This window comes from Bombina bombina, chromosome 2, assembly GCF_027579735.1.
Source record: "Bombina bombina isolate aBomBom1 chromosome 2, aBomBom1.pri, whole genome shotgun sequence".
NCBI classification, from domain to species: domain Eukaryota; kingdom Metazoa; phylum Chordata; class Amphibia; order Anura; family Bombinatoridae; genus Bombina; species Bombina bombina.
The window spans coordinates 1327588026-1327612850 of record NC_069500.1 but is presented as its reverse complement, the minus strand read 5'-3'; the positions used below and the strand labels follow the sequence as shown (position 1 = coordinate 1327612850).

Sequence of the window (24825 nt, the reverse complement as noted above, 5' to 3'; positions counted from 1 at the left end):
TCTCTCTTTTTGGCTTCGTAGCATAATACGTTTAGCCTATGAGACTGCTGGACAGCAGCCTCCTGAAAGGATTACAGCTCATTCTACTAGAGCTGTGGCTTCCACCTGGGCCTTTAAAAATGAGGCCTCTGTTGAACAGATTTGCAAGGCTGCAACTTGGTCTTCACTTCACACTTTTTCAAAATTTTACAAATTTGACACTTTTGCTTCTTCGGAGGCTATTTTTGGGAGAAAGGTGCTTCAGGCAGTGGTTCCTTCTGTTTAAGGTTCCTGCCTTGTCCCTCCCTTCATCCGTGTACTTTAGCTTTGGTATTGGTATTCCATACGTAATGGATGACCCGTGGACTGACTACACTTAACAAGAGAAAACATAATTTATGCTTACCTGATAAATTTATTTCTCTTGTAGTGTAGTCAGTCCACGGCCCGCCCTGTCTTTAAGGCAGATCTAAATTTTAATTAAACTCCAGTCACCACTGCACCCTATGGTTTCTCCTTTCTCGTCTGGTTTTGGTCGAATGACTGAATATGACATGTGAGGGGAGGAGCTATATAGCAGCTCTGCTTGGGTGATCCTCTTGCAACTTCCTGTTAGGAAGAGATATATTCCATAAGTAATGGATGACCCGTGGACTGACTACACTACAAGAGAAATAAATTTATCAGGTAAGCATAAATTATGTTTTTCCATACCTGACAATTAATTTAGTTGTTTGCAAATACAGCTTGGAATGGAAAAGGATTTTTAAATGGGTAGCAGCCATATATTGATGCTCCTAGCTATTCCAAGAGCTTCTATTCATTGTGGAAGTAATATCTATTCTCATTGGTTTGTGTTTATTTTATTTTTTTTAATTTATTTTACTGGCTCTTTCATTTTTTAGCTTGAATTTGATCACTTTCCTCTTTAATATAGTTTGGAAAATACCATACACAAAATACTACTTCAACTTCAACATAAATGATTTTATTTTTTTCTTTGCTGATTCTACAACTTACACAAGTGATATGTAAGTAAAATATTATGACGTGCAAACCTTTCTGTACGTGTTAAGCCGAAGCTTAAAGGGACAGTTTACTTGATTTTATTTTTTTATCGATTAAAAGGATAGATAACATCTTTTCTAGCCATTCCCCAGCGTTGCACAACCAACATAATATACTTTATAACATCTATGATTGCCTGGTTTTAAGCCCCTACAGGCCGCCCCTTATCTTAGTGCTTTTAGCTTTTTACATTCTTGCTCTACAGTGTTGGTTCATGTGTGCCATATAGATAACATTGTGTTCACGCCACAACTAATTGGCTAAAATACAAGATTGTAAAAAAAAAAAATAGCACTGAGATAAGGGGCAGTCTGGAGGGTTTTAGATACAGGTAATCATAGAGGTAAAAGTATATTAATAGAACAGTGTTGGTTGTGCAAAACTGGAGAATGAGTTATAAAGGTATTATCTATCTTTTTAAACAATAACAATTTTTAAGAAAACTGTCTCCTTAAGGATTATTTAAAGTACACTCTGCATCATAGTACTGTGCCATGTATTGCAATGCAGTGTTATATTACAGCATTACATTGACATTTGGTGTTTTTAAGATGGCTTACTAATAAATATTCATCAAAAAATCTCCAAAGTTCTGTGTAATTGCACAGTTTTTTTTTTTTTAGTTGCAGTGGAACCTGGTGACCAGCTTCTGAATCCAGAAAGGAAGCAAAACAGCTCTCCTAAGGACCCAGGAGGGGATGAAATTGATTTGAGGCTTTCAGGTAAGAAATGCAAGTGTTGTTGTGTGTATCTATATCTGGCTGCCCTTTGTAAAGGGCTAGTGGATTCAGGGGCAGAATTACATATTGTGCAGTGGCACCAGGATCCATGTGCTGGGGGGCGTAGCAGCCATTTTATACCTAGGCATGTGCAGAATGTGTACAATCCTAATGCAGAGAAGCCTTTTATTAGTGTAGGCTGCAGGTTCATCTTATCTATCTAAACTCAAACTCATTATGCAGAGCAGCATGTATATTACTATTGCTTACTACTGAGTTATCTTTGGGGGACCCACAAAATGCTGTGCAAGAGCCCTCTGTTGAGTAGGTTCGCTTCTGAGTGGATTAATCTGAAATTTTAAATCATGATCCTTTAATTACTGGGAAAAAATAGCACTTTTCACCTATATAAACTGGTGGCTGAAAAAGTTGTGTCTATGGAAAACCAAACCGTTGTAATCTGGGATGAGATTTGTTATGGATATAGATCTATGTATATTGTGTTTTTCTAAAATGTGTGTGTAAAACAAAACAGCACTTTTTGAGGTATTTGCTTTAGTCTTGCAAAAACTTTTTTTTTTTTTTAAATAAAACCCTAAACAGTGTTCGTGTGCAGTTAGTGTCAACCAGTGTTGCATTTTGTCTACTTTTCCAGATGATTATAACTTTGTACTACAATAACCATTTTGTTTAAAATTTGAAAAATATACTTAGGTTGGTAGTCACTAGAAAACCGATGTGAATCAGTTAAATGTTTTTGAGGTACATAAAGGAGTTTATTCGATCCATTAGCTGCAGGGAGTTCTTTACAGGGAGTTTTGTTTGATTTTCAAATTCAAGGCCATGTTTATGCATCAGGAATCAATTTTACAAAAGAATTCACTTGAGTTTAACAGCAGTCAGAAGTTGTGGAGATAAATCACCCTGACCTCATTAATTAAGGTAGATTGACAGGCTCAGCTCATGCAAGATTGGTAAGCAATATCAGGGGGCAGCACTGCACAAGTATATCCTTGTGCAATAATAAATGCAGGCAACGGGAACAGTGCGCTGACTTTTTGCTGCGAACTTTGTCCGTCAGATGTTAAATGGGATCCTAAGTGTAAACTAGTTTAAACAACCAAGCATGTAATGGATTGAAATACTTGACAACATGAAGCTTTATTCATTCTAGTTAAATGCATTTCTCTAACCGATCTGAGGTCCATTTCCTCCTTACAGTACCCTGTCTGTCAGAGGTGTTGACAATGAGTTATCAGCGAGGCAGTGAAAGGTTTTTTTTCTCAGTGAGTAATGCCACAGACCTTCCAGGTGAAATGTGTACTGATCCACCAATCCACTGATCTACAGTGGGATCCACAGCCCTCCCCAGGTGAAATGTGGACTTGTCCACCAAACCACTGGTGTACAGTGGGATCCACAGTCCTCCTCAGGGGAAATGTGGACTTGTCCACCAATCCCCTGGGTTGTAGATGCTGTTGCTTGTTTAGATCCTTGGCATCGTGTTCGCAATGTATAGGATAGCCTTGTCTCCTGGAAGCAAGTTGCTGCAGCTGAGGTAAGCACAGAGGACAAAGGTGCTGACAGGTAAGTACTTTGCGCCTTAATAACACACCAGCTATTACTATGAACATGTACACATTCTTCACTTAGTCGGGGGACATATATTTGTACACCATACACCATATATTAGCAGTTTGTGGCACTTTTTAAAAATCATTATTTTTAAGGTTACTGTTGCTTTAAATTTAGCACACAGGGTTTTGCTGCACTTAGAGAGTGCAAAGGTTTTTGCCTTATCAATGTTGCTCCCAGTAGGGTTCATCTGAATTTTCTCAGAATCTTGAGGTGTATATTCCCACTTCTATTAACTTTAGTTGTTATGCCTCTTGCTTTTAAGTGCAGACAGTTGCAAGGGATTGACTTCTAAGTTACCTATTGATGATAGGGGTGTTTGACTCTTGTTCCGAGGATAGTTTCTCTTAAGTCTTAAGATCATGCTGCTGTTGCAGAGATTTGTCCTTTCATTTCAGACTTGAGCATATTCATGCGTTATTGCTGAAAGTTTTAATTGCTTTAGAGGTATTTTCCTGCAACTAAAAATACAGCTGCACTCCTCTTTTCCTGTACCTTTCCTACTCCTTTTTCTAAACTTGTTTCTAAGGAATAGCAGAAGACAGTTATTTATTTTGTTCCATTTTTTGAGTTTAAATCTATTTTTCCTCTTCTGTAAATACAGGGATTTGGGAAACTATTCCTAAGGTGGATGCAGCTAATGCCAGTCTTGCCAGGCGTACCACTATTTATTGAAGGATAGTTCCTCTCTTAAGGATTTGTTAGATAGAAAACCTGAAGGTTTGTATAGACTATTCTTTTAGCTTACAGGCTTTGTTTTGACTTGCTGTCAGTTTTGCCTTTGTAGCTGCTGCTACTGCTGTTTGGTGTGATAACCTTTCAGAACTTGTTTCTAGTGAAACCACTTTGGATGAGATTTAGATCTTGATCTGCTGATATGGTTTCTTTCAGCAATCTAAGACTTGGCTTACCCCACTGTCCAGAGTTCTGGCTACTTCAAATCCTTGTACAGCCCTTTCTGGTTGAAAAAGAAGTCTACCCCAGCCTTCAAGAGCGCAGGAAGTTGACCCATGACAAACCAGTCTCTGGCAGGGGGCATATTAACTATTTCAGAAGGCTTGGGAGAGATCTTTCAGGATTATTTCTCAGGGGAAACAAATAAGCTTTTGTTCAAGGCCTCCTTGAGTCAAGATTCTTTCTGTCTTGAGATCCTTTAAAGGCCCAAGTTTTTTTTGCTTGTGTAAGAGATCTGGAATTATTTGGAGTCATTGTTCCAGTTCCAGCTTCACAATTAACCAGGGTTTAAAAGAGGCTACTTTTAGGTCGGTTTTTGATATCAAAATCATAAACAACAGTTCCTACTTTAGAGATGGAGAGAATTGACACTTCAATTCTTTTAGTGCAGGAAGGTCAGTTTATGTCTACCATAGACCTGAAACTTGCTTATTTGCATACCCCTATTCACAGGGATCATGTCAAGTTTTTGAGTTTATATTTTTTTTTCTCCCCCTCCCTTTCAGTCTGACTACAACACCCAGAGTGTTTACAAAAGTGCTGGGAGCTCCCTTTTCTGTGATCCAAGTAAGGAATTACAGAGATTCCTTGAGCTCATCAATACATCTCTGTAGTTCCTTATTTGGACAATCTTCTTTTTCAATCTCCCTCTTTTCATCTCTTTTGGCTGTTTCTCACACTCAGATGGTTTTTCAGTTGCTTCAGAGTCACAGTTATTGTAAAGAACATTTTCCACAGAGCTCCTTAAAGGGACAGTCAACACCAGATTTTTGTTTAAAAAGAAAGATAATCCCTTTATTACCCATTCCCCAGTTTTGCATAGCCAACACTGTTATAGGAATACACTTTTTACCTTGTGATTACCTTGTATCTAAGCCTCTGCAAACTGACCCCTTATTTCAGTTCTTTTGACAGACTTGCATTTTAGCCAATCAGTGCTCACTCCAGGGTAACTTCACATGCATGAGTTAAATGTTATCTATATGAAACACATGAACTAATGCCCTCAAGTGGTCAAAATGCTTTCAGATTAGAGGCAGTCTTCAAGGTCTAAGAAATTAGCATATGAACCTCCTAGAATTTAGCTTTCAACTAAGAATACCAAGAGAACAAAGCAAAATTAGTGATAAACGTAAACTGAAAAGTTGTTTAAAATTACATTCCCTATTTATATCATGAAAGGTTTTTTTGGACTTGACTGTCCCTTTAACTCCTCACTACCATGTGTCTTTTCTGGGGTTGACAATCAATTCAGTAACTACTCCTTTATCCTTGACAGATCAATGCAGATTAAAGCTACAACAGGCCTAAGCCCTTCTTTAGCTGAATCCTTTCCTTTCTGTTTCTTAGTGTATGGGAGTTGTGGGTCTCATTTTGGCTGCATCAGATGCTGTTCCATTTGCCAGTTTTCATCTTTGGGCCCTCCAATTGCAGATTCTGCATGAATGGAATGGGGATCACAAGGATCTTTCTCAGAGGATTCTTTTAGATCTTGGGACACGACTATCCCATAGTTGCGTTGCAGATTCACAATTCCTTTGGTCAGGGGCCTCTTTCTTTGGCCAGTGTGGGTAGTAATTTCCACAGATGCTAGCCAGTTAGGTTGGGATGCAGTCTGGGGGTCTCTGAGAATGCCAGAAGTATGGTCTCCTCAGGAGGCAATGTTACCCATAAATATTCTGGAACTTTGTGCAATCTTCAAGGTCCCCCAGAGTTAGCCTGACCTCAGACAGGAATCTTTTCTTGCATTTCAGTCAGTAGCTTCTATCAATCGTCAGGGAGGATCTCGCAGTTCCTTAGCAATGAGGGAAGTGTCTTGAATCTTCACCTAGATAGAAAGTTATAACTGCATTTTTTCTGCTATTCACATTCTGGGTGTGGTCAGTTGGGAGGTAGAATTTCTCAGTGGCCAGTCTCTTCACCTAAGAGAATGGGCTCTGAATCAGATTGTGAGACATTGCGGTCTACCAGAGCTAGATCTCATGGCCTCTCACTTAGATCACAAACTTTCCCGGCATTGTGCCAGGCCTCAGACACTTGAGCGAGCCTGATAGATGCCCTAGTGGTTTCCTAGTCTCCCATCATTATTTATACCTTTCCTCCATTTATGTTACTACCTAGAATGATGGCAAGAATTAAGCAAGAACAAATCTCAGCCATTCTGATTTCTCAGGTGTGGCTTTACAGGATTTGGTTTGCTTATCTGGTTCAAATGTCCTTGTGCCCGCCTTGGTGGCTTCTTCTAAGAAGGGATTTCTCTCTTAAGGTCCTTTCCTTTATCAATATATCAAAACACTGAATTTGACAGCATGATGACTGACTGCTTTGTACTGTTTCAGAGCGGTTTTTCTGACAAGGTTATTGACAACTTGACTCAGGCTAGATGTTACCAGGCTTATTTACCATAAAATCTGAAAAAATGTTTTTGCTTAGTGTGCTCGCAAAGGTTATCACTGGAATTCTTTTAGCAGTTCTTGAGTTCCTGCTGGCGGGTCTGGATAAGGGCTTGTCGGACAGTTCTTTGAATAGTCAGATTTTGGCTCTTTCTGTTTTGTTTCTTAAGAAAATTGATAAAATTCTTGATTTTCCAATCTTTGTTTAGGCTCTGATTAGAATTAAACCAGCAGCCACAAGAAAAAAAGCGAGTCGGGGCCACAGGTAAAGAAATTAATACTTAGCTTTTATTGCCATACAAGTAGTAAAAAACACTCTCAGTGTGTTAAAAACACACTGAGAGTGTTTTTTACTACTTGTATGGCAATAAAAGCTAAGTATTAATTTCTTTACCTGTGGCCCCGACTCGCTTTTTTTCTTGTGGCTGCTGTTGATTTTGCAGACTTACGGAGGTCTGCAGGCGCGTTGCGGGGAGCGCCTTTGTGGTTGCTGTGTTTAGGAGCCGTTCTATTGGTCACTTCAGGTTGTGACGAAGTAGCCAAGGGGAGGAGATTCTCATGCACATCAAGGAACTGATTGAGACCAGGGAAGTTCATTGAGCAGTTGCGGTTGGCGACCGGAGCCCCTAAGGTACTGTGTTCCTGCATTATGATGAATGTTTATGTTGTGACACCTCCACTGCAGGCTTTGGAATTACAAGTTTGTGTTTGGCTATTTTGAGCGCTAATACAGGACTTACTTGCACTTAGAATGAAACCAGTTATTTGTCCAGTTTCTCCTCCTTGGATGCTAAAGGGACATGAAACCCAACATTTTCTTTCATAATTCAGAAAGAGCATCCATTTGTAAACAATGTTCCATTTTACTTGTATTATTAATTCTGCGTCATTCTCTTAGTATCTTTTATTGAAGAAGCAGCAATACACTACCAGGACTTAGCTTTACACATCTGAAAGCCATGAAAATACTGCATATATGTGCAGCCACCAATCAGCAGGTAGTTTCCAGCTCCTGAGCCTACCTAGGTATTCTTTTCAACATAGTATAACAAGAGAATGAAGCAAATTAGATAATAGAAGTAAATTGGAAAGTTGTTTAAAATTGTATGTTCTATCTAAATCATGTAAGAGAAAAACTTTTTTTTTCGGACCGGCACGGCTATGTTTGGGTGAACCGGATCCCTTTGAAAATATTAAGTGCATCACAGAGGTAGGCCGCATGGAAGCACGGCGTGTGTCTACTCCACTCAGAGGACAAAGGAGAAACCAGTGATAAGACCAGACCGGGTAATTAAACCAAATTATTTATCAAAGGTAAATCTGTTGTAATAATGTTATGACCTGCTTTATCCGGCAACCTTGATAACCATAGACACACAATCTATGTATTGATATAATCCCTTATGCAAAGCAAAAGGAGTTTATTACAGAGGGGGAATGTATTTCTGCTAACCATCTCAAAAACATAATGGATGCAGCCTTACAGCATCAATGCAATATCTTGATTAATGGCCGTATGAGACTACCACTGCAGTTTTTCTGATTATATGTATACACCTGGTCATTACATAACTACAGCTCTGGCAACTTTGCTGCATGTTCTATACTTTTATATGGGACACCTTTAATATCTCTGATAACATAATCATAAGGCAGATTTAAAAAGCAATCAGTACTTTGTAGAAAGCTTTGTTGTTTGCAAGTTAAGCCTGAAAACATTTTCCTCATCAAGGCCCTACTCAATCCGGCTTTCAAATTTTCAACAAAAGAGCTGTAATATTACTATAGAGTACCATGTTTTCTAAAAGAGCAAGTAAATCAGAGAGATCAACAAGGAAACATATTCCTACAAATCCTTCTGTCAACAATTTCTTTAGGAGTTTAGATGCTTCCTCTGTGTCATCGAACCTCTCTTTAAAGACTCCAGCAAGACCAGCCACTCAATCATCAGAATCTGATTCAGAGCAATCCACATCAGCAATCTCAATCCCTAAAGCTCTATTGGACTCTCTTCCTTCAAAAAAAGATTTTTCCAACCTCATTACTCAGGTGAAACAATGTATTAGAGAGGAAATCGGAGATGGGTCAGAGAGTGGAGAAGCTGGAAGGAGATTCTGACCTCCATAATTTAGCTCTGAGCATCTTTCAATCACACTTACTCCATCAAGACGATATCATTCTGCAGATGAAAAACAAAATTGATGACCTGAAAAACAGGAGCCGACGGAATAATATCCGAATAAGAGGAAATCCAGAGTCGGTCATGAAACCAGATCTAGAACCCTATGTACAAGGGTTATTTGCCTGCTTAACAGATGAGGATGAAGCTTTGAGAGCTAACCTCCCAGAGGGACAACAACAGAGAGATGTCATTGTGAGAATCTCTAATTTCCCAATTAAGGAAGTGATGAAGAAGGCACGGCAGAAGTACACAGTCAAACTCATAATGGAAACTCTACAACTTTTCGAAGATTTAACACGAGAACTCTGAAAAAACGTAGAGACATGCGACCACTAACAACTACACACATACCATAAAGATGGGGACATCCTTTCAACCTTCAAATCATGTGGAAAGGCAAACGTTTTATCTGCACCTCTCCAGATGACTTTGAACACATCTGCAAGGATCTGGGGGTACAACCCCTAACGTTTCAAACATCCCTTCTTCTGATGCAATCAATTCCACCCTCTTCCTCAAAGGGCAGAATGGCAGAGAGCCACATCCAAGAGACTCCCAAAATCTGTTGCAGGCCAAACTTCCACTACATCTGAACGACGGTATCTTTATTTAAACCCTTTGCATGTGTGCCTTAAGGTTGTAATTGAATGTGAAAGTTAATTTCATAGATTTTAACCTATGGAAAATATTTGTTTATACATTAGTTAGACACTACATTGTTTTAGATGCCTTGTACTACTATGCTATATAAATGCCCTGATGGGAGGATTCTCCTCCATTTTCAATTTTAATATTGAATGTGTTTTTAGGTTATTATTTGTTGTTCAACATGTTCTGTTTAGTTTAGTTTTATTTTGTTACCTAGGGATTAATATGTTATTTAATTATGGCCATTTGGACATACACGCATATATAGTCATAGCTAGATTAATGACACAAACACTATACCTATGACACAAACCAAGTCACAGAATGTAAATATTATTACATAGAATATGAAGGGCTTGTAAAATTATTTACAGAATATTTTCAAAAGGTCTATAGGGCAGGAGAATTAAACTTAGAAAATAAGAATGATTTCTGGTCCAAACTTTAAAACCCTAGGATTAAGGAAGAATAGAGGAATAATATAATCAGACTGATCTCTGAAGAAGAGGTTAGTAAAGCAATTAAGCAATTTAAAAAATAATAAATCGCCTGGGCCAGACTTATTACCAAACGAATATTATAAACTACTAGCAGAACACATAGTGCCTAGTTTAACCTCCTTGTTCAATTCATACTTCATAGAGGGGGAAAAAAATGTCATCTTACTTCACCTCATCCTGGACAAATTTAATATTAAAACCAGATAAAAATTCAACCATGATGGAGTCATATAGGTCTATCTCTCTGCTGAATTCAGATTACAAGATATTGACAGGTATTATTGCAAATAGGTTCCAGGTAGTCTTAAAATCAATAATCCACAAGGATCAAACAGGATTTATGAGGGGAAGAAATTCAGCCTCTAATATTAGAAAGGTGTTTCTAGTCTTGGATTATCTGAAAAATCAAAAAAAAAATCTGATATGGCTAGAGAAAGTCCTGGCTCAGCCATAATCTCTCTAGATGCACAGAAAGCGTTTGATTCAGTGGAGTGGGACCATTTATTCACTTCTTTAGTTAAATTTGGTTTCCCTGAAATAATAATTAATTTAGTTAAGAATATATATAAAAGTCCTAGCACTGCACTATTAATTAATGGTCAAATCTCAGAAAGCTTTACTTTAGGTAGAGGCACTCGACAGGGATGCCCCCTCTCACCCTTATTGTTTAACATTGTATTAGAACTCCTAGCTATTATTTAAAGGGAAAATGTCCAGGGAATTAGGTTGGGCAATTATGAATGCAAAGTTTCTCTCTATGCAGATGATTTGTTATTATATGTTCGTAATCTTAAGGAGAACATTCCATTAATAGTTAATATAATAGCATTTAGTTCATTTTCATGTTATAAGATTAATATATCTAAATCTCAAATGATGATAATTGGGGACTATGAAGACTTAAAGGAAGGAAGTCACTTTAAGATTGCTCAAGAGGGTATAAGATACCTAGGAATTTTGATTACAACTCAAGAAGATACATGGTACACTTTAAATTACACACCATTATTTAAGAAAATAAAAGAAGACCTAAAAACCTGGACTAAATTACCCATATAAATTACCGGTAGAGTTAATCTTTTTAAGATGATAATTTTCCCACGGATATTATATCTCATGCAAAATATCCCTATTCCAGTATTGAAGAAAGATATAAAAGCTTTATCATCAGCTATTAGGCAATTTATATAGAATAACAAAAAATCTAGAATATCCTTGAATAAATTATATCTAAAAAGAGAAATGGGGGGATTGGCTCTTCCAAATTTGAAATATTACAACTGGGTAATCTTAAGCAGAATAGTGGTTGAATGGATATCAGGCATCATGTACTATACGATACCAGAAATAGAAACAAAAACTTTCCCCCCCCCCCCATAATATATTAAATCTTATACATTGACAGTGGCAGAAGCTTCCGGCAAATATTAAAAGTGTAAAAACTATGGCTAATCCTATAGTGGCATGGCATAAATGTTGTAAAAATCTAGGGGTAGTAACCGGAATGTCCAAATATCTGACAATACAGAATAATATAGCATTTCCAGAGGGAGGCAATTCAGCTCTTTTTCAAAACTGGGATAGAAAAGGATTGATATTTATATATCAAATTTTGGATATTGAAAGGAAAACGGTTAAGACTTTTGAAACTTTGAAAAATGACTTTTCAATACATAATAAAGATTTTTACGCCTTTCTAAGGCATTACGCAAATGAACTTATTAGGGAAAACGGCTGGGAATGGGGCTGGGAAAAGATTGAACCATGGCTAAAGATGGTTACACAGGGAATATATCCAATTTCGCCATGGTATAAATTAACGCTAGCCCATGAAGGTCAAAATAATTGGGAAAGCCTAATTACTAAATAGAGACCCCATCTCTCAGGAATAGAAAGGCCTATTGAATGGATAAGGGACTCAATTTCACTAGTAGCTAAAACAACAATATCTGAAACATGGAGAGAGGCACATCTGAAACTTCTATATAAAGTTTACTATACGCCCAAGAAGGGTTCGGAATGGGGCAATAGACAGTTTAGTAAGTGCCCAAAATGTAAGAAGTATGCAGCTGATCTAATACACATGATTTGGGAATGCCCCATAATTAGCCAATTTTGGTTGAAAATCGAATACTGGCTATACAAAATCTTAAAGAGCCCCGGTAATATTAAGCTAGAACAAGTGTTATTTCTATCAAGGTTCAGAGATGTGGGGAGAGACTGGAAATTAATAAACATGTCAGTACTAGCGACTAGGAGTATAATTTTGAAAAACTGGAAGAATAGCAAAAAACTTAATTTTGGAGAATGGAAGAACTTCTTAATTAAACAAGCAGTTATTGAACAATATGATATACAAGCTTATAATGAGCAAGCAATAACAGACTACTTGAATAAATGGGGGAAGTTCATACACTCCCTTTCAAGCACTCTCCAGGAACAGTTTTTGTACCCCTTCAGGAACTTAGGGACAGTTCTCACAGGGACATCTGGTGAGGAGGGATAGTTGGGTGTATTTGTATTTTTTTTTTTTTTTTTTGTTTTTTTGTGTCGTGAGGTCTATGTTTTTGTTATGCCCTAAGGGGGAGTAACGAGAGGAATTAAGAATTCGGTGAGGTCAAGAATTGAAGTTGTGACTCCACAATTTATGTTTATAGTGGTAGACATTTTGGAAAATTCAAATATGAAGGAAGAATAAGATAATCTCTTTGTATGGGTATGTTGGATTTGGTGCTGCGTCTCCATGGAAATCACAGAATGAACTGGAGCTGTGTCTCCACGATTTATGTTTATTTTGTTGTTGTTGTTGTTGTTTTTGTTTGTTTTGTTTTGGTTTGTTCTGGTGGTGTTTAATTTATTATATGGGTTAAAAATACCAAAAGTATAAGGATGGAATATTGGGAGGTTTATTTTATTCCAAGCAATGTTTAAAGAAAGCAATTTACATCATTATTATGTATAGGGCTTCCTGTTAATTATGTATGGAATTAGTAAAACACCCTGCAAGGTGAAATGTAAGCCCAAATGAGAGGTTGTCTATTATCTTTTTTCTGGGGGGGGATTCGGATTGGTAAAACACCCTGCGAGGTGAAAGGTAAGCCCAACTGAGAGGCAGTGTACTTATACTTTTGGAATATAAATAAAGATTTAAAAAAAAAAAAAAACTCTAGATACAGCAGCAAATTTTACACCCATTTCCCTGCTAAATGTAGGTTTAAGATTATTTGCGAAAATCTTGGCCAATAGATTAAACCAAGTATTATTATTATTATTGGTTATTTGTAGAGCACCAATAGATTCCACAGCGTTAGTATTACCCTCACTTATCCATTTTGATCAAGTCGGTTTCGTTCCTCTAAGGGAAGCTAAAGATAACATTAATAAGGTAGTGAATTTACTAGATTACATTAAAAATTCCAAGATTCCATCAACAGATGCCAAAAAGGCTTTTGACAGATTAGAATGGATTTACCTACACACAACTCTTCTTAAATTTGGACTTCCACCTAAATTAAATACTCAAATCCTGAAAGTTAATGGCTGTCTTTCTGAAGCTTTTGAAATATGAAATAGAACACGACAGGGCTGCCCTCTCTCACCCCTCCTATTTATTTTATCAGTGGAACCTTTAGCAATCAGACTTCGTGAAGATTTCAATATTGAAGGTATTAATATTAGGGATCAAACTTATAAATTAGCGATGTTCGCAGATGATATTTTAATGACATTATCATCTCCTTTAGTATCCTTACCCATAAAACAATCATAGTTTTTATCATATGGTAAAGTGTCCAACTTTCTAATTAACCTAGCAAATTTTGAGCTATATCCAATTAACCTTTCCCCAGAAACCCTATCTGAACTTAAAAAACAATGCCCATTCAAAATTCAAATACAAGCCTTAAAATATTTCAGAATTTTTCTAACCCAGAACTCAGAAAAACATCTTAAATTAAACTACGGATTTCTAATTGCTGAATTTCAACAGCTCCCGAATTAAAATATTTCAGAATTTTTCTAACCCAGAACTCAGAAAAACATCTTAAATTAAACTACGGATTTCTAATTGCTGAATTTCAACAGCTCCCGACATCTTGGTTACCAAAAAATATATATCGTGGCTAGGGAGAATAGCAGCTAGCAAAATGACATTGTTACCTAAAGCTCTTTACGTGATGCAGGCTCTCCCTATCCCCGGGTCATCTATAGAAATAAATAAGCTGCAATCTATAATGAATTCCTATATATGGCAACGTAGGCCACCAAGGATAGCAAAAACTACTTTATTTATCCCTAGAGAATTGGGGAGCCTGGGGGTTGCCAGTTTGTCTCTTTATAAATTAGCCATATCTCTATCTCTAAACCGGGTTATAGAATGGTGTAGACAAAGTGAGACTTCATATAAAAAATATGTCCACTTAGACTTAGAGAATCAACTTCTTGGCATTCCTCATGGCAGGGGAATATGTTGGGCTCCTTCGCAACCATCACCTCACAATATTTCTAAATACCCCATCATTAAAGAGACATGGTCGGATTGGACAAAAATCCGAAAAAAACATCCGAAAATATCGACCTTGTACTCCCCTTTAACCACCTTATTATTTAATAGGGAATTCTCAATAGGGAATTCATGGAACAACCCATCCCAATTTAAAATCCCCTCATTCCTGGACCAAATCCCCATTTACCATATATCAAACAATGGTGGCCTAGCCAATAGAGAGGCACTTTTAACAAAAGGTATTCCTCAATTCAGTTCCTGGATTCATTACCATCAAGCTCTGCATTATATAATTGCACACAGACACAAAAGAGACCCCTTGAGACCCTTGACAATATTTGAAAATTTCTGTGTAAATCTGCGCCCCCCAAGAAGATTATATCTACAATGTATAAAAACTTGTTACAAACACATTTACCGTCACCGCCCCATTGTGCTCGCTCTTGGGAAAAGAGTTGGGCTATCCAATATCTCAAAAACAATGAAAATTCTGGGCTTTAGCAATGGCCAAATCAGCCCATTACGCAGTAGGTCTAGAAACCAACACTAAGATACTCACTAGGTGGTATTTAACACCAAATAGACAAACAAATGTTTCGTAACGCTAGCAATAAAATTTGGAGAGGTTGTAATCAAGAAGGGAACATGTTACACATATGGTGGAGCTGGGAAGTTGTGCAACCTTTATGGGATCAAATAAATGTACACATTTGTAAAGTGCTAGACATAAATATAAAATTGACTCCAGAAAAAGTTTAACATTACTTCTGACATTCCGTGTAAAATTAGACGCTGCTTATACAAAATTATGATAAACTCAGCTGAAAGACTAATACCTAAGCAATTGGAAACAGGTCAACTACATTTCTACCATTATATGTTGTTCTTATAGAAGCAATACATTTATTCTAGTCCAGACGGGATTTAAACTGTAAAGAGAAAAAATATGTTTAGGTATATTAACAATGGTCACAAATGGCTTGTAGGCCTTTACTGAAAAATTCTAAAATATCTGATTGTATGATGTGGAAATATATTTTTGGAACTCTCCTTTTGGTTTCAACTCATTTATTTAGATATCCCCTGGGTTACTGTAACTTTGTATACTGAATTTTATGATATTTTTTGCTGTTATTCACTAACACGTAGATGTTACCATTGTACTTTTCAAAAAATGGACATTTAACCTTTAAAGGGACAGTCAACACCAGAATGTTTGTTGTTTAAAAAGAAAGATAATCCCTTTATTACCTTTCCCAGTTTGGCATAACCAACACAGTTACAGAAATACACTTTTTTTACCTCTGTAATTACCTTGTATCTATGCCTCTGCAAACTGCCCCCTTATTTCAGTTCTTTTGACAGACTTTGATTTTTGCCAGTCAGTGCTCACTCCAGGGTAACTTCACGTGCATGAGCTCAATGTTAGTTCCTGTTTCTTTCATGTAATTAGCAAGACTCCATGAGCTAGTGACGTATGGGATATACATTCCTACCAGGAGGGGCAAAGTTTCCCAAACCTTAAAATGCCTATAAATTCACCCCTCACCACACCCACAATTCAGTTTTTACAAACTTTGCCTCCTATGGAGGTGGTGAAGTAAGTTTGTGCTAGATTCTACGTTGATATGCGCTCCGCAGCAGGTTGGAGCCCGGTTTTCCTCTCAGCGTGCAGTGAATGTCAGAGGGATGTGAGGAGAGTATTGCCTATTTTGAATGCAGTGATCTCCTTCTACGGGGTCTATTTCATAGGTTCTCTGTTATCGGTCGTAGAGATTCATCTCTTACCTCCCTTTTCAGATCGACGATATACTCTTATTTATATACCATTACATCTGCTGATTTTCGTTTCAGTACTGGTTTGGCTTTCTACAAACATGTAGATGAGTGTCCTGGGGTAAGTAAGTCTTATTTTCTGTGACACTCTAAGCTATGGTTGGGCACTTTGTTTATAAAGTTCTAAATATATGTATTCAAACATTTACTTGCCTTGACTCAGGATGTTCAACATTCCTTATTTTCAGACAGTCAGTTTCATATTTGGGATAATGCACTTGAATCAATTATTTTTCTTACCTTAAAAATTTGACTTTTTTTTCCTTGTGGGCTGTTAGGCTCGCGGGGGCTGAAAATGCTTCATTTTATTGCGTCATTCTTGGCGCTGACTTTTTTGGCGCAAAAAATCTTTTCTGTTTACGGCGTCATACCTGTCGCCGGAAGTTGCGTCATTTTTGACATTCTTTTGCGCCAAAGATGTCGGCGTTCCGGATGTGGCGTCATTTTTGGCGCCAAAAAGCATTTAGGCGCCAAATAATGTGGGCGTCTTATTTGGCGCTAAAAAATATGGGCATCGCTTTTGTCTCCACATTATTTAAGTCTCATTTTTTCTTTGCTTCTGGTTGCTAGAAGCTTGTTCATTGGCATTTTTCCCATTCCTGAAACTGTCATTTAAGGAATTTGATCAATTTTGCTTTATATGTTGTTTTTTCTCTTACATATTGCAAGATGTCTCACGTTGCATCTGAGTCAGAAGATACTTCAGGAAAATCGCTGTCTGGTGCTGGAACTACCAAAGCTAAGTGTATCTGCTGTAAACTTTTGGTAGCTATTCCTCCAGCTGTTGTTTGTATTAATTGTCATGACAAACTTGTTAATGCAGATAATATTTCCTTTAGTAATGTACCATTACCTGTTGCAGTTCCATCAACATCTAATGTTCAGAATGTTCCTGATAACATAAGAGATTTTGTTTCTGAATCCATCAAGAAGGCTGTGTCTGTTATTCCTCCTTCTAGTAAACATAAAAAATCTTTTAAAACTTCTCTTTATACAGATGAATTTTTAAATGAACATCATCATTCTGATTCTGATGACTCTTCTGGTTCAGAGGATTCTGTCTCAGAGATTGATGCTGATAAATCTTCATATTTATTTAAAATGGAATTTATTCGTTCTTTACTTAAAGAAGTACCAATTGCTTTAGAAATTGAGGATTCTGGTCCTCTTGATACTAATTCTAAACGTTTAGATAAGGTCTTTAAATCTCCTGTGGTTATTCCAGAAGTTTTTCCTGTTCCTAGTGCTATTTCTGAAGTAATTTCCAGAGAATGGGATAAATTGGGTAATTCATTTACTCCTTCTAAACGTTTTAAGCAATTATATCCTGTGCCGTCTGACAGATTAGAATTTTGGGACAAAATCCCTAGAGTTGATGGGGCTATTTCTACCCTTGCTAAACGTACTACTATTCCTACGTCAGATGGTACTTCGTTTAAGGATCCTTTAGATAGGAAAATTGAATCCTTTCTAAGAAAAGCTTATCTGTGTTCAGGTAATCTTCTTAGACCTGCTATATCATTGGCTGATGTTGCTGCAGCTTCAACTATTTGGTTGGAAACTTTAGCGCAACAAGTAACAGATCATGATTCTCATAATATTATTATTCTTCTTCAACATGCTAATAATTTTATCTGTGATGCCATTTTTGATATTATCAGAGTTGATGTCAAGTTTATGTCTCTAGCTATTTTAGCTAGAAGAGCTTTATGGCTTAAAACTTGGAATGCTGATATGGCTTCTAAATCAACTCTACTTTCCATTTCTTTCCAGGGTAACAAATTATTTGGTTCTCAGTTGGATTCTATTATCTCAACTGTTACTGGTGGGAAAGGAACTTTTTTACCACAGGATAAAAAATAGGGCTAATAATCGTTTTCGTTCCTTTCGTTTCAACAAAGAACAAAAGCCTGATCCTTCATCCTCAGGAGAAGTTTCAGTTTGGAAACCATCTCCAGTCTGGAATAAATCCAAGCCTTCTAGAAAAGCAAAGCCAGCTTCTAAGTCCACATGAAGGTGCGGCCCTCATTCCAGCTCAGCTGGTAGGGGGCAGGTTACGTTTTTTCAAAGAAATTTGGATCAATTCTGTTCACAATCTTTGGATTCAGAACATTGTTTCAGAAGGGTACAGAATTGGTTTCAAGATGAGACCTCCTGCAAAGAGATTTTTTCTTTCCCGTGTCCCAGTAAATCCAGTGAAAGCTCAAGCATTTCTGAATTGTGTTTCAGATCTAGAGTTGGCTGGAGTAATTATGCCAGTTCCAGTTCTGGAACAGGGGATGGGGTTTTATTCAAATCTCTTCATTGTACCAAAGAAGGAGAATTCCTTCAGACCAGTTCTGGATCTAAAAATATTGAATCGTTATGTAAGGATACCAACGTTCAAAATGGTAACTGTAAGGACTATCTTGTCTTTTGTTCAGCAAGGGCATTATATGTCCACAATAGATTTACAGGATGCATATCTGCATATTCCGATTCATCCAGATCATTATCAGTTCCTGAGATTCTCTTTTCTGGACAAGCATTACCAGTTTGTGGCTCTGCCGTTTGGCCTAGCTACAGCTCCAAGAATTTTTACAAAGGTTCTCGGTGCCCTTCTGTCTGTAATCAGAGAACAGGGTATTGTGGTATTTCCTTATTTGGACGATATCTTGGTACTTGCTCAGTCTTTACATTTAGCAGAATCTCATACGAATCGACTTGTGTTGTTTCTTCAAGATCATGGTTGGAGGATCAATTCACTAAAAAGTTCATTGATTCCTCAGACAAGGGTAACCTTTCTGGGTTTCCAGATAGATTCAGTGTCCATGACTCTGTCTTTGACAGACAAGAGACGTCTAAAATTGATTTCAGCTTGTCGAAACCTTCAGTCACAATCATTCCCTTCGGTAGCCTTATGCATGGAAATTCTAGGTCTTATGACTGCTGCATCGGACGCGATCCCCTTTGCTCGTTTTCACATGCGACCTCTTCAGCTCTGTATGCTGAATCAATGGTGCAGGGATTACACAAAGATATCTCAATTAATATCTTTAAAATCGATTGTACGACACTCTCTAACGTGGTGGACAGATCACCATTGTTTAATTCAGGGGGCTTCTTTTGTGCTTCCGATCTGGACTGTAATTTCAACAGATGCAAGTCTCACAGGTTGGGGAGCTGTGTGGGGATCTCTGACGGCACAAGGAGTTTGGGAATCTCAGGAGGTGAGATTACCGATCAATATTTTGGAACTCCGTGCAATTTTCAGAGCTCTTCAGTCTTGGCCTCTTCTGAAGAGAGAATCGTTCATTCGTTTTCAGACAGACAATGTCACAACTGTGGCATACATCAATCATCAAGGAGGGACTCACAGTCCTCTGGCTATGAAAGAAGTATCTCGAATTCTGGTTTGGGCGGAATCCAGCTCCTGTCTAATCTCTGCGGTTCATATACCAGGTATAGACAATTGGGAAGCGGATTATCTCAGTCGCCAAACGTTGCATCCGGGCGAATGGTCTCTTCACCCAGAGGTATTTCTTCAGATTGTTCAAATGTGGGAGCTTCCAGAAATAGATCTGATGGCGTCTCATCTAAACAAGAAACTTCCCAGGTATCTGTCCAGATCCCGGGATCCTCAGGCGGAAGCAGTGGATGCATTATCACTTCCTTGGAAGTATCATCCTGCCTATATCTTTCCGCCTCTAGTTCTTCTTCCAAGAGTAATCTCCAAGATTCTGAAGGAATGCTCGTTTGTTCTGCTGATAGCTCCGGCATGGCCTCACAGGTTTTGGTATGCGGATCTTGTCCGGATGGCCTCTTGCCATTCGTGGACTCTTCTGCTAAGACCAGACCTTCTGTCGCAAGGTCCTTTTTTCCATCAGGATCTCAAATCCTTAAATTTAAAGGTATGGAGATTGAACGCTTGATTCTTGGTCAAAGAGGTTTCTCTGACTCTGTGATTAATACTATGTTACAGGCTCGTAAATCTGTATCCAGAGAGATATATTATAGAGTCTGGAAGACTTATATTTCTTGGTGTCTTTCTCATCATTTTTCTTGGCATTCTTTTAGAATTCCGAGAATTTTACAGTTTCTTCAGGATGGTTTAGATAAAGGTTTATCCGCAAGTTCTTTGAAAGGACAAATCTCTGCTCTTTCTGTTCTTTTTCACAGAAAGATTGCTAATCTTCCTGATATTCATTGTTTTGTACAAGCTTTGGTTCGTATAAAACCTGTCATTAAGTCAATTTCTCCTCCTTGGAGTTTGAATTTGGTTCTGGGGGCTCTTCAAGCTCCTCCGTTTGAACCTATGCATTCATTGGACATTAAATTACTTTCTTGGAAAGTTTTGTTCCTTTTGGCGATCTCTTCTGCCAGAAGAGTCTCTGAATTATCTGCTCTTTCTTGTGAGTCTCCTTTTCTGATTTTTCATCAGGATAAGGCGGTGTTGCGATCTTCTTTTGAATTTTTACCTAAAGTTGTGAATTCCAACAACATTAGTAGAGAAATTGTGGTTCCTTCATTATGTCCTAATCCTAGGAATTCTAAGGAGAAATCGTTGCATTCTTTGGATGTTGTTAGAGCTTTGAAATATTATGTTGAAGCTACTAAGTCTTTCCGAAAGACTTCTAGTCTTTGTTATCTTTTCCGGTTCTAGAAAAGGCCAGAAAGCTTCTGCCATTTCTTTGGCATCTTGGTTGAAATCTTTAATTCATCATGCCTATGTCGAGTCGGGTAAAACTCCGCCTCAAAGGATTACAGCTCATTCTACTAGGTCAGTTTCTACTTCCTGGGCGTTTAGGAATGAAGCTTCGGTTGATCAGATTTGCAAAGCAGCAACTTGGTCCTCTTTGCATACTTTTACTAAATTCTACCATTTTGATGTATTTTCTTCTTCTGAAGCAGTTTTTGGTAGAAAAGTACTTCAGGCAGTGGTTTCAGTTTGAATCTTCTGTTTATGTTTTTCATTAAACTTTATTTTGGGTGTGGATTATTTTCAGCAGGAATTGGCTGTCTTTATTTTATCCCTCCCTCTCTAGTGACTCTTGTGTGGAAAGATCCACATCTTGGGTAGTCATTATCCCATACGTCACTAGCTCATGGACTCTTGCTAATTACATGAAAGAAAACATAGTTTATGTAAGAACTTACCTGATAAATTCATTTCTTTCATATTAGCAAGAGTCCATGAGGCCCGCCCTTTTTTGTGGTGGTTATGATTTTTTTGTATAAAGCACAATTATTCCAATTCCTTATTTTATATGCTTTCGCACTTTTTTCTTATCACCCCACTTCTTGGCTATTCGTTAAACTGAATTGTGGGTGTGGTGAGGGGTGTATTTATAGGCATTTTAAGGTTTGGGAAACTTTGCCCCTCCTGGTAGGAATGTATATCCCATACGTCACTAGCTCATGGACTCTTGCTAATATGAAAGAAATGAATTTATCAGGTAAGTTCTTACATAAATTATGTTGTTTCATAGAGATAATGCCCTCTAGTGGTCAAAATGCATTCAGATTAGAGGCAGTCTTCAAAGTCTAAGAAATTAGCATATGAACCTCCTAGGTTTAGCTTTCAACTAAGAATACCAAGAGAACAAAGTAAAATTGGTGATAAAAGTAGATTGGAAAGTTGTTTAAAATTACATTCATGAAAGTTTTTTTTGGTCTTGACTGTCCCTTTACTGAGACGTTTCAATCTATAATATGACATGAGAGAGACCTAATAAGTAGAGACTCAAGATAGGAACTCTCCCATTCATCTATGGACTATCTACAACTCATTATACATTAAATACTATCACCTAGATTACGAGTTTTGAGCACTATAGAGAAATTAACCAACGCAACAAAAGTTACGTTATTTAATTTCCTATAGCGCTGCCATTGCAAGTTTTCAAACATACGCCTTTTTCATGCGATATGGTTGCGTTGAGCTCCATACCGCACACAATCAGAGTTCCGTAACACAGCCCCATTGATGTCTATGGGGAAATAAAAATACTGTTTAAACCTAACACCCTAACATAAACACTACGTCTAAACACCCCTGATCTGCTGCCCCCAAAATCGCTGACGCCTGCCTACAGTTATTAACCCCTAATCTGCCGCTTCCGATATAAAATTATTAACCCCTAATCTGCCGTTCCCGATATCCCCGCCACTATACTACATTTATTATCCCCTAAACTGCCAGCCCCCCACATCGCAACAAGCGAAATTAAACTATATTAACCCCTAACCCCCCCCCTAACTTTAACATAATAAAAATATAGCTAAATTAAATTTACAATTATTAACTAAATAAACCTATTAACCCCTAAACCGCCAGCCCCCCACCTAAACCTACCATTACAACAAATAAAAAATAAACTACTATTACAAAAAATAAAAAATAAACTGTCATTACAAAAAAAAATAATGAAATTATCCAAAAAAATAAAGATTAATCCTATACCCTTAAAAATAAAAAAAAACTGGTTTAGACCTTCAGATTTTATCCTGGAAAGTTCTTTTTTCTAGATATTTCTTTGGCTAGAAGGGTTTCTGAGCTTTTAACTTTGTTGTGTTTTTAGTACTGTCATCCTCTTCACGATTTGGATATTGTGAGAGCTCTCAAAAGGTTTTAGACTTTCTTCTTTTTGTTCATTTTTCTGGGCCTTGCAAGGGTCAGAAAGCTATGGCTGTTACTTTAGCTGCTTTGCTGAGGTCCTTCATTCGTAAGGTCTGTTTGGTTGTGGGGAAATCACCCCAGAGCACATTACTGAGCAGTTCTTGGGCTTTTTGTAATGAGTTTTCTATTGATCAGATTTGCAAGACAGCTACTTGTTTTTCCTTGCACATTTTTTCAAAATGTTATCACTTTGACGAGTATGCTTTTTCTGAGGTTGCTTAAAGGGACACTGTACCCAAAAAAATTCTTTCGTGATTCAGATTGAGCGTGAATTTTAAGCAACTTTCTAATTTACTCCTATTATCAAATTTTCTTCATTCTCTTGGTATCTTTATTTGAAATGCAAGAATGTAAGTTTAGATGCCGGCGCATTTTTGGTGAACAACCTGGGTTGTCCTTGCTGATTGGTGGATAAATTCATCCACCAATAAAAAAGTGCTGTCCATAGTACTGAAACAAAAAAAAAGCTTAGATGCCTTCTTTTTCAAATAATGATAGCAAGAGAACGAAGAAAAATTGATAATAGGAGTAAATTAGAAAGTTGCTTAAAATTGCATGATCTTTCTGAATTACAAAAGAAAAAATTTGGGTTCAGTGTCCCTTTAAGGCAGGAAAGTTCTGTGACTGTAGTGTCTGATCAGTAACCTACTTGCCTTCATGGTTTGTCCCCCCTATTTTATGGTCATGTCATGGACTTCACTGTTTGGGTATAGATTCCTTTTACAGAATGATTTATGGACTCTGATGAAAGAAAAAAAATGTCTGCTTACCTGACAAATTCATTTCTTTCATGATGGGGAGAATCCACAAGCCCTGCCCTTTGTTTTTGTTCAGGTGGCCACTGTAGTTGTTTTGCACTTCTTTTGCCCAACTTGATCTTTCCTGCTTGTATGTTTTGCTCATTTACTTGGCTTTATGTATGACTGAGGATTGTTAAAAGTGAGTGGAATTTAAATGCTCTGGTGTGTTGAGGGTGATTTTTGCTTCCACCTAGTGGTTGGGAGGGGAATTCAGATACATGTTATAGCAAAATTGTGTTTAGCTGCCAGTAAAGTTTACTCACTCAAACCTTCATAATCCTTGAAATTCTAAAGTGAATGTAAATTTTGATGCTAAAGTGCCCGGTTTTTAAAAATTTGATTAAAAACAGGGGCACTTTAATTCATCAAAATTTACATTTCACTCCTGTTGTGAAAAAAAACTTACCTTTTAATTTTCACAGCAGTTCCAGCTTCCTCCGGTCAGAAATGATGGATAGGTCATCCTCCAATCACGGCTCCCCCCCCCCCCCCCAGGGGAATCAGTGTCTGTTTCAGTGCCGTGATTGGATGAAGCCGGATTCCTCATTTTAGATTCAGGAAGAGGCTTTGCGACGGGTGGAAGAAGCTGGAGCTACTGTGAAGATTAAAAGGAAAGGTTTTTTTCTCAACAGGAGTGAAATGTAAATTTTGATGAATTAAAGTGCCCCTGTTTTTTAATCAAATTTTTTAAAACCGGTCACTTTAGCATCAAAATTGACATTCACTTTAATCCTTCCAATCTTCCAGGATTTTTTTTGTTTTTTTGATATCACACGTGGCATCATAAATATAATGTTAAACTATAATCACAATACACAACATCTGTTTTTATCCCCAACACAAATATAGACAGACCATTTTTTTCTTTCAGCAAAATAATAAATGTCATATTAACATGTAATGCTTTTAAATATAAATGGTTTGAAGTAGATATAATAATAGGAATTAA

At 37.4% G+C, this 24825-nt stretch overlaps 1 protein-coding gene across 1 annotated transcript in view; it reads left to right on the top strand.

Moving 5' to 3' along the window:
- The window catches only part of HTT (huntingtin), a gene marked incomplete in the record, with an annotated part of 1068170 nt that overhangs the window by 823824 nt on the left and 219521 nt on the right, over window positions 1–24825 (top strand). The window contains 1 exon segment of the mRNA XM_053704193.1: window positions 1671–1769. Within this exon segment, the coding sequence (XP_053560168.1) occupies window positions 1671–1769 (99 nt within the window).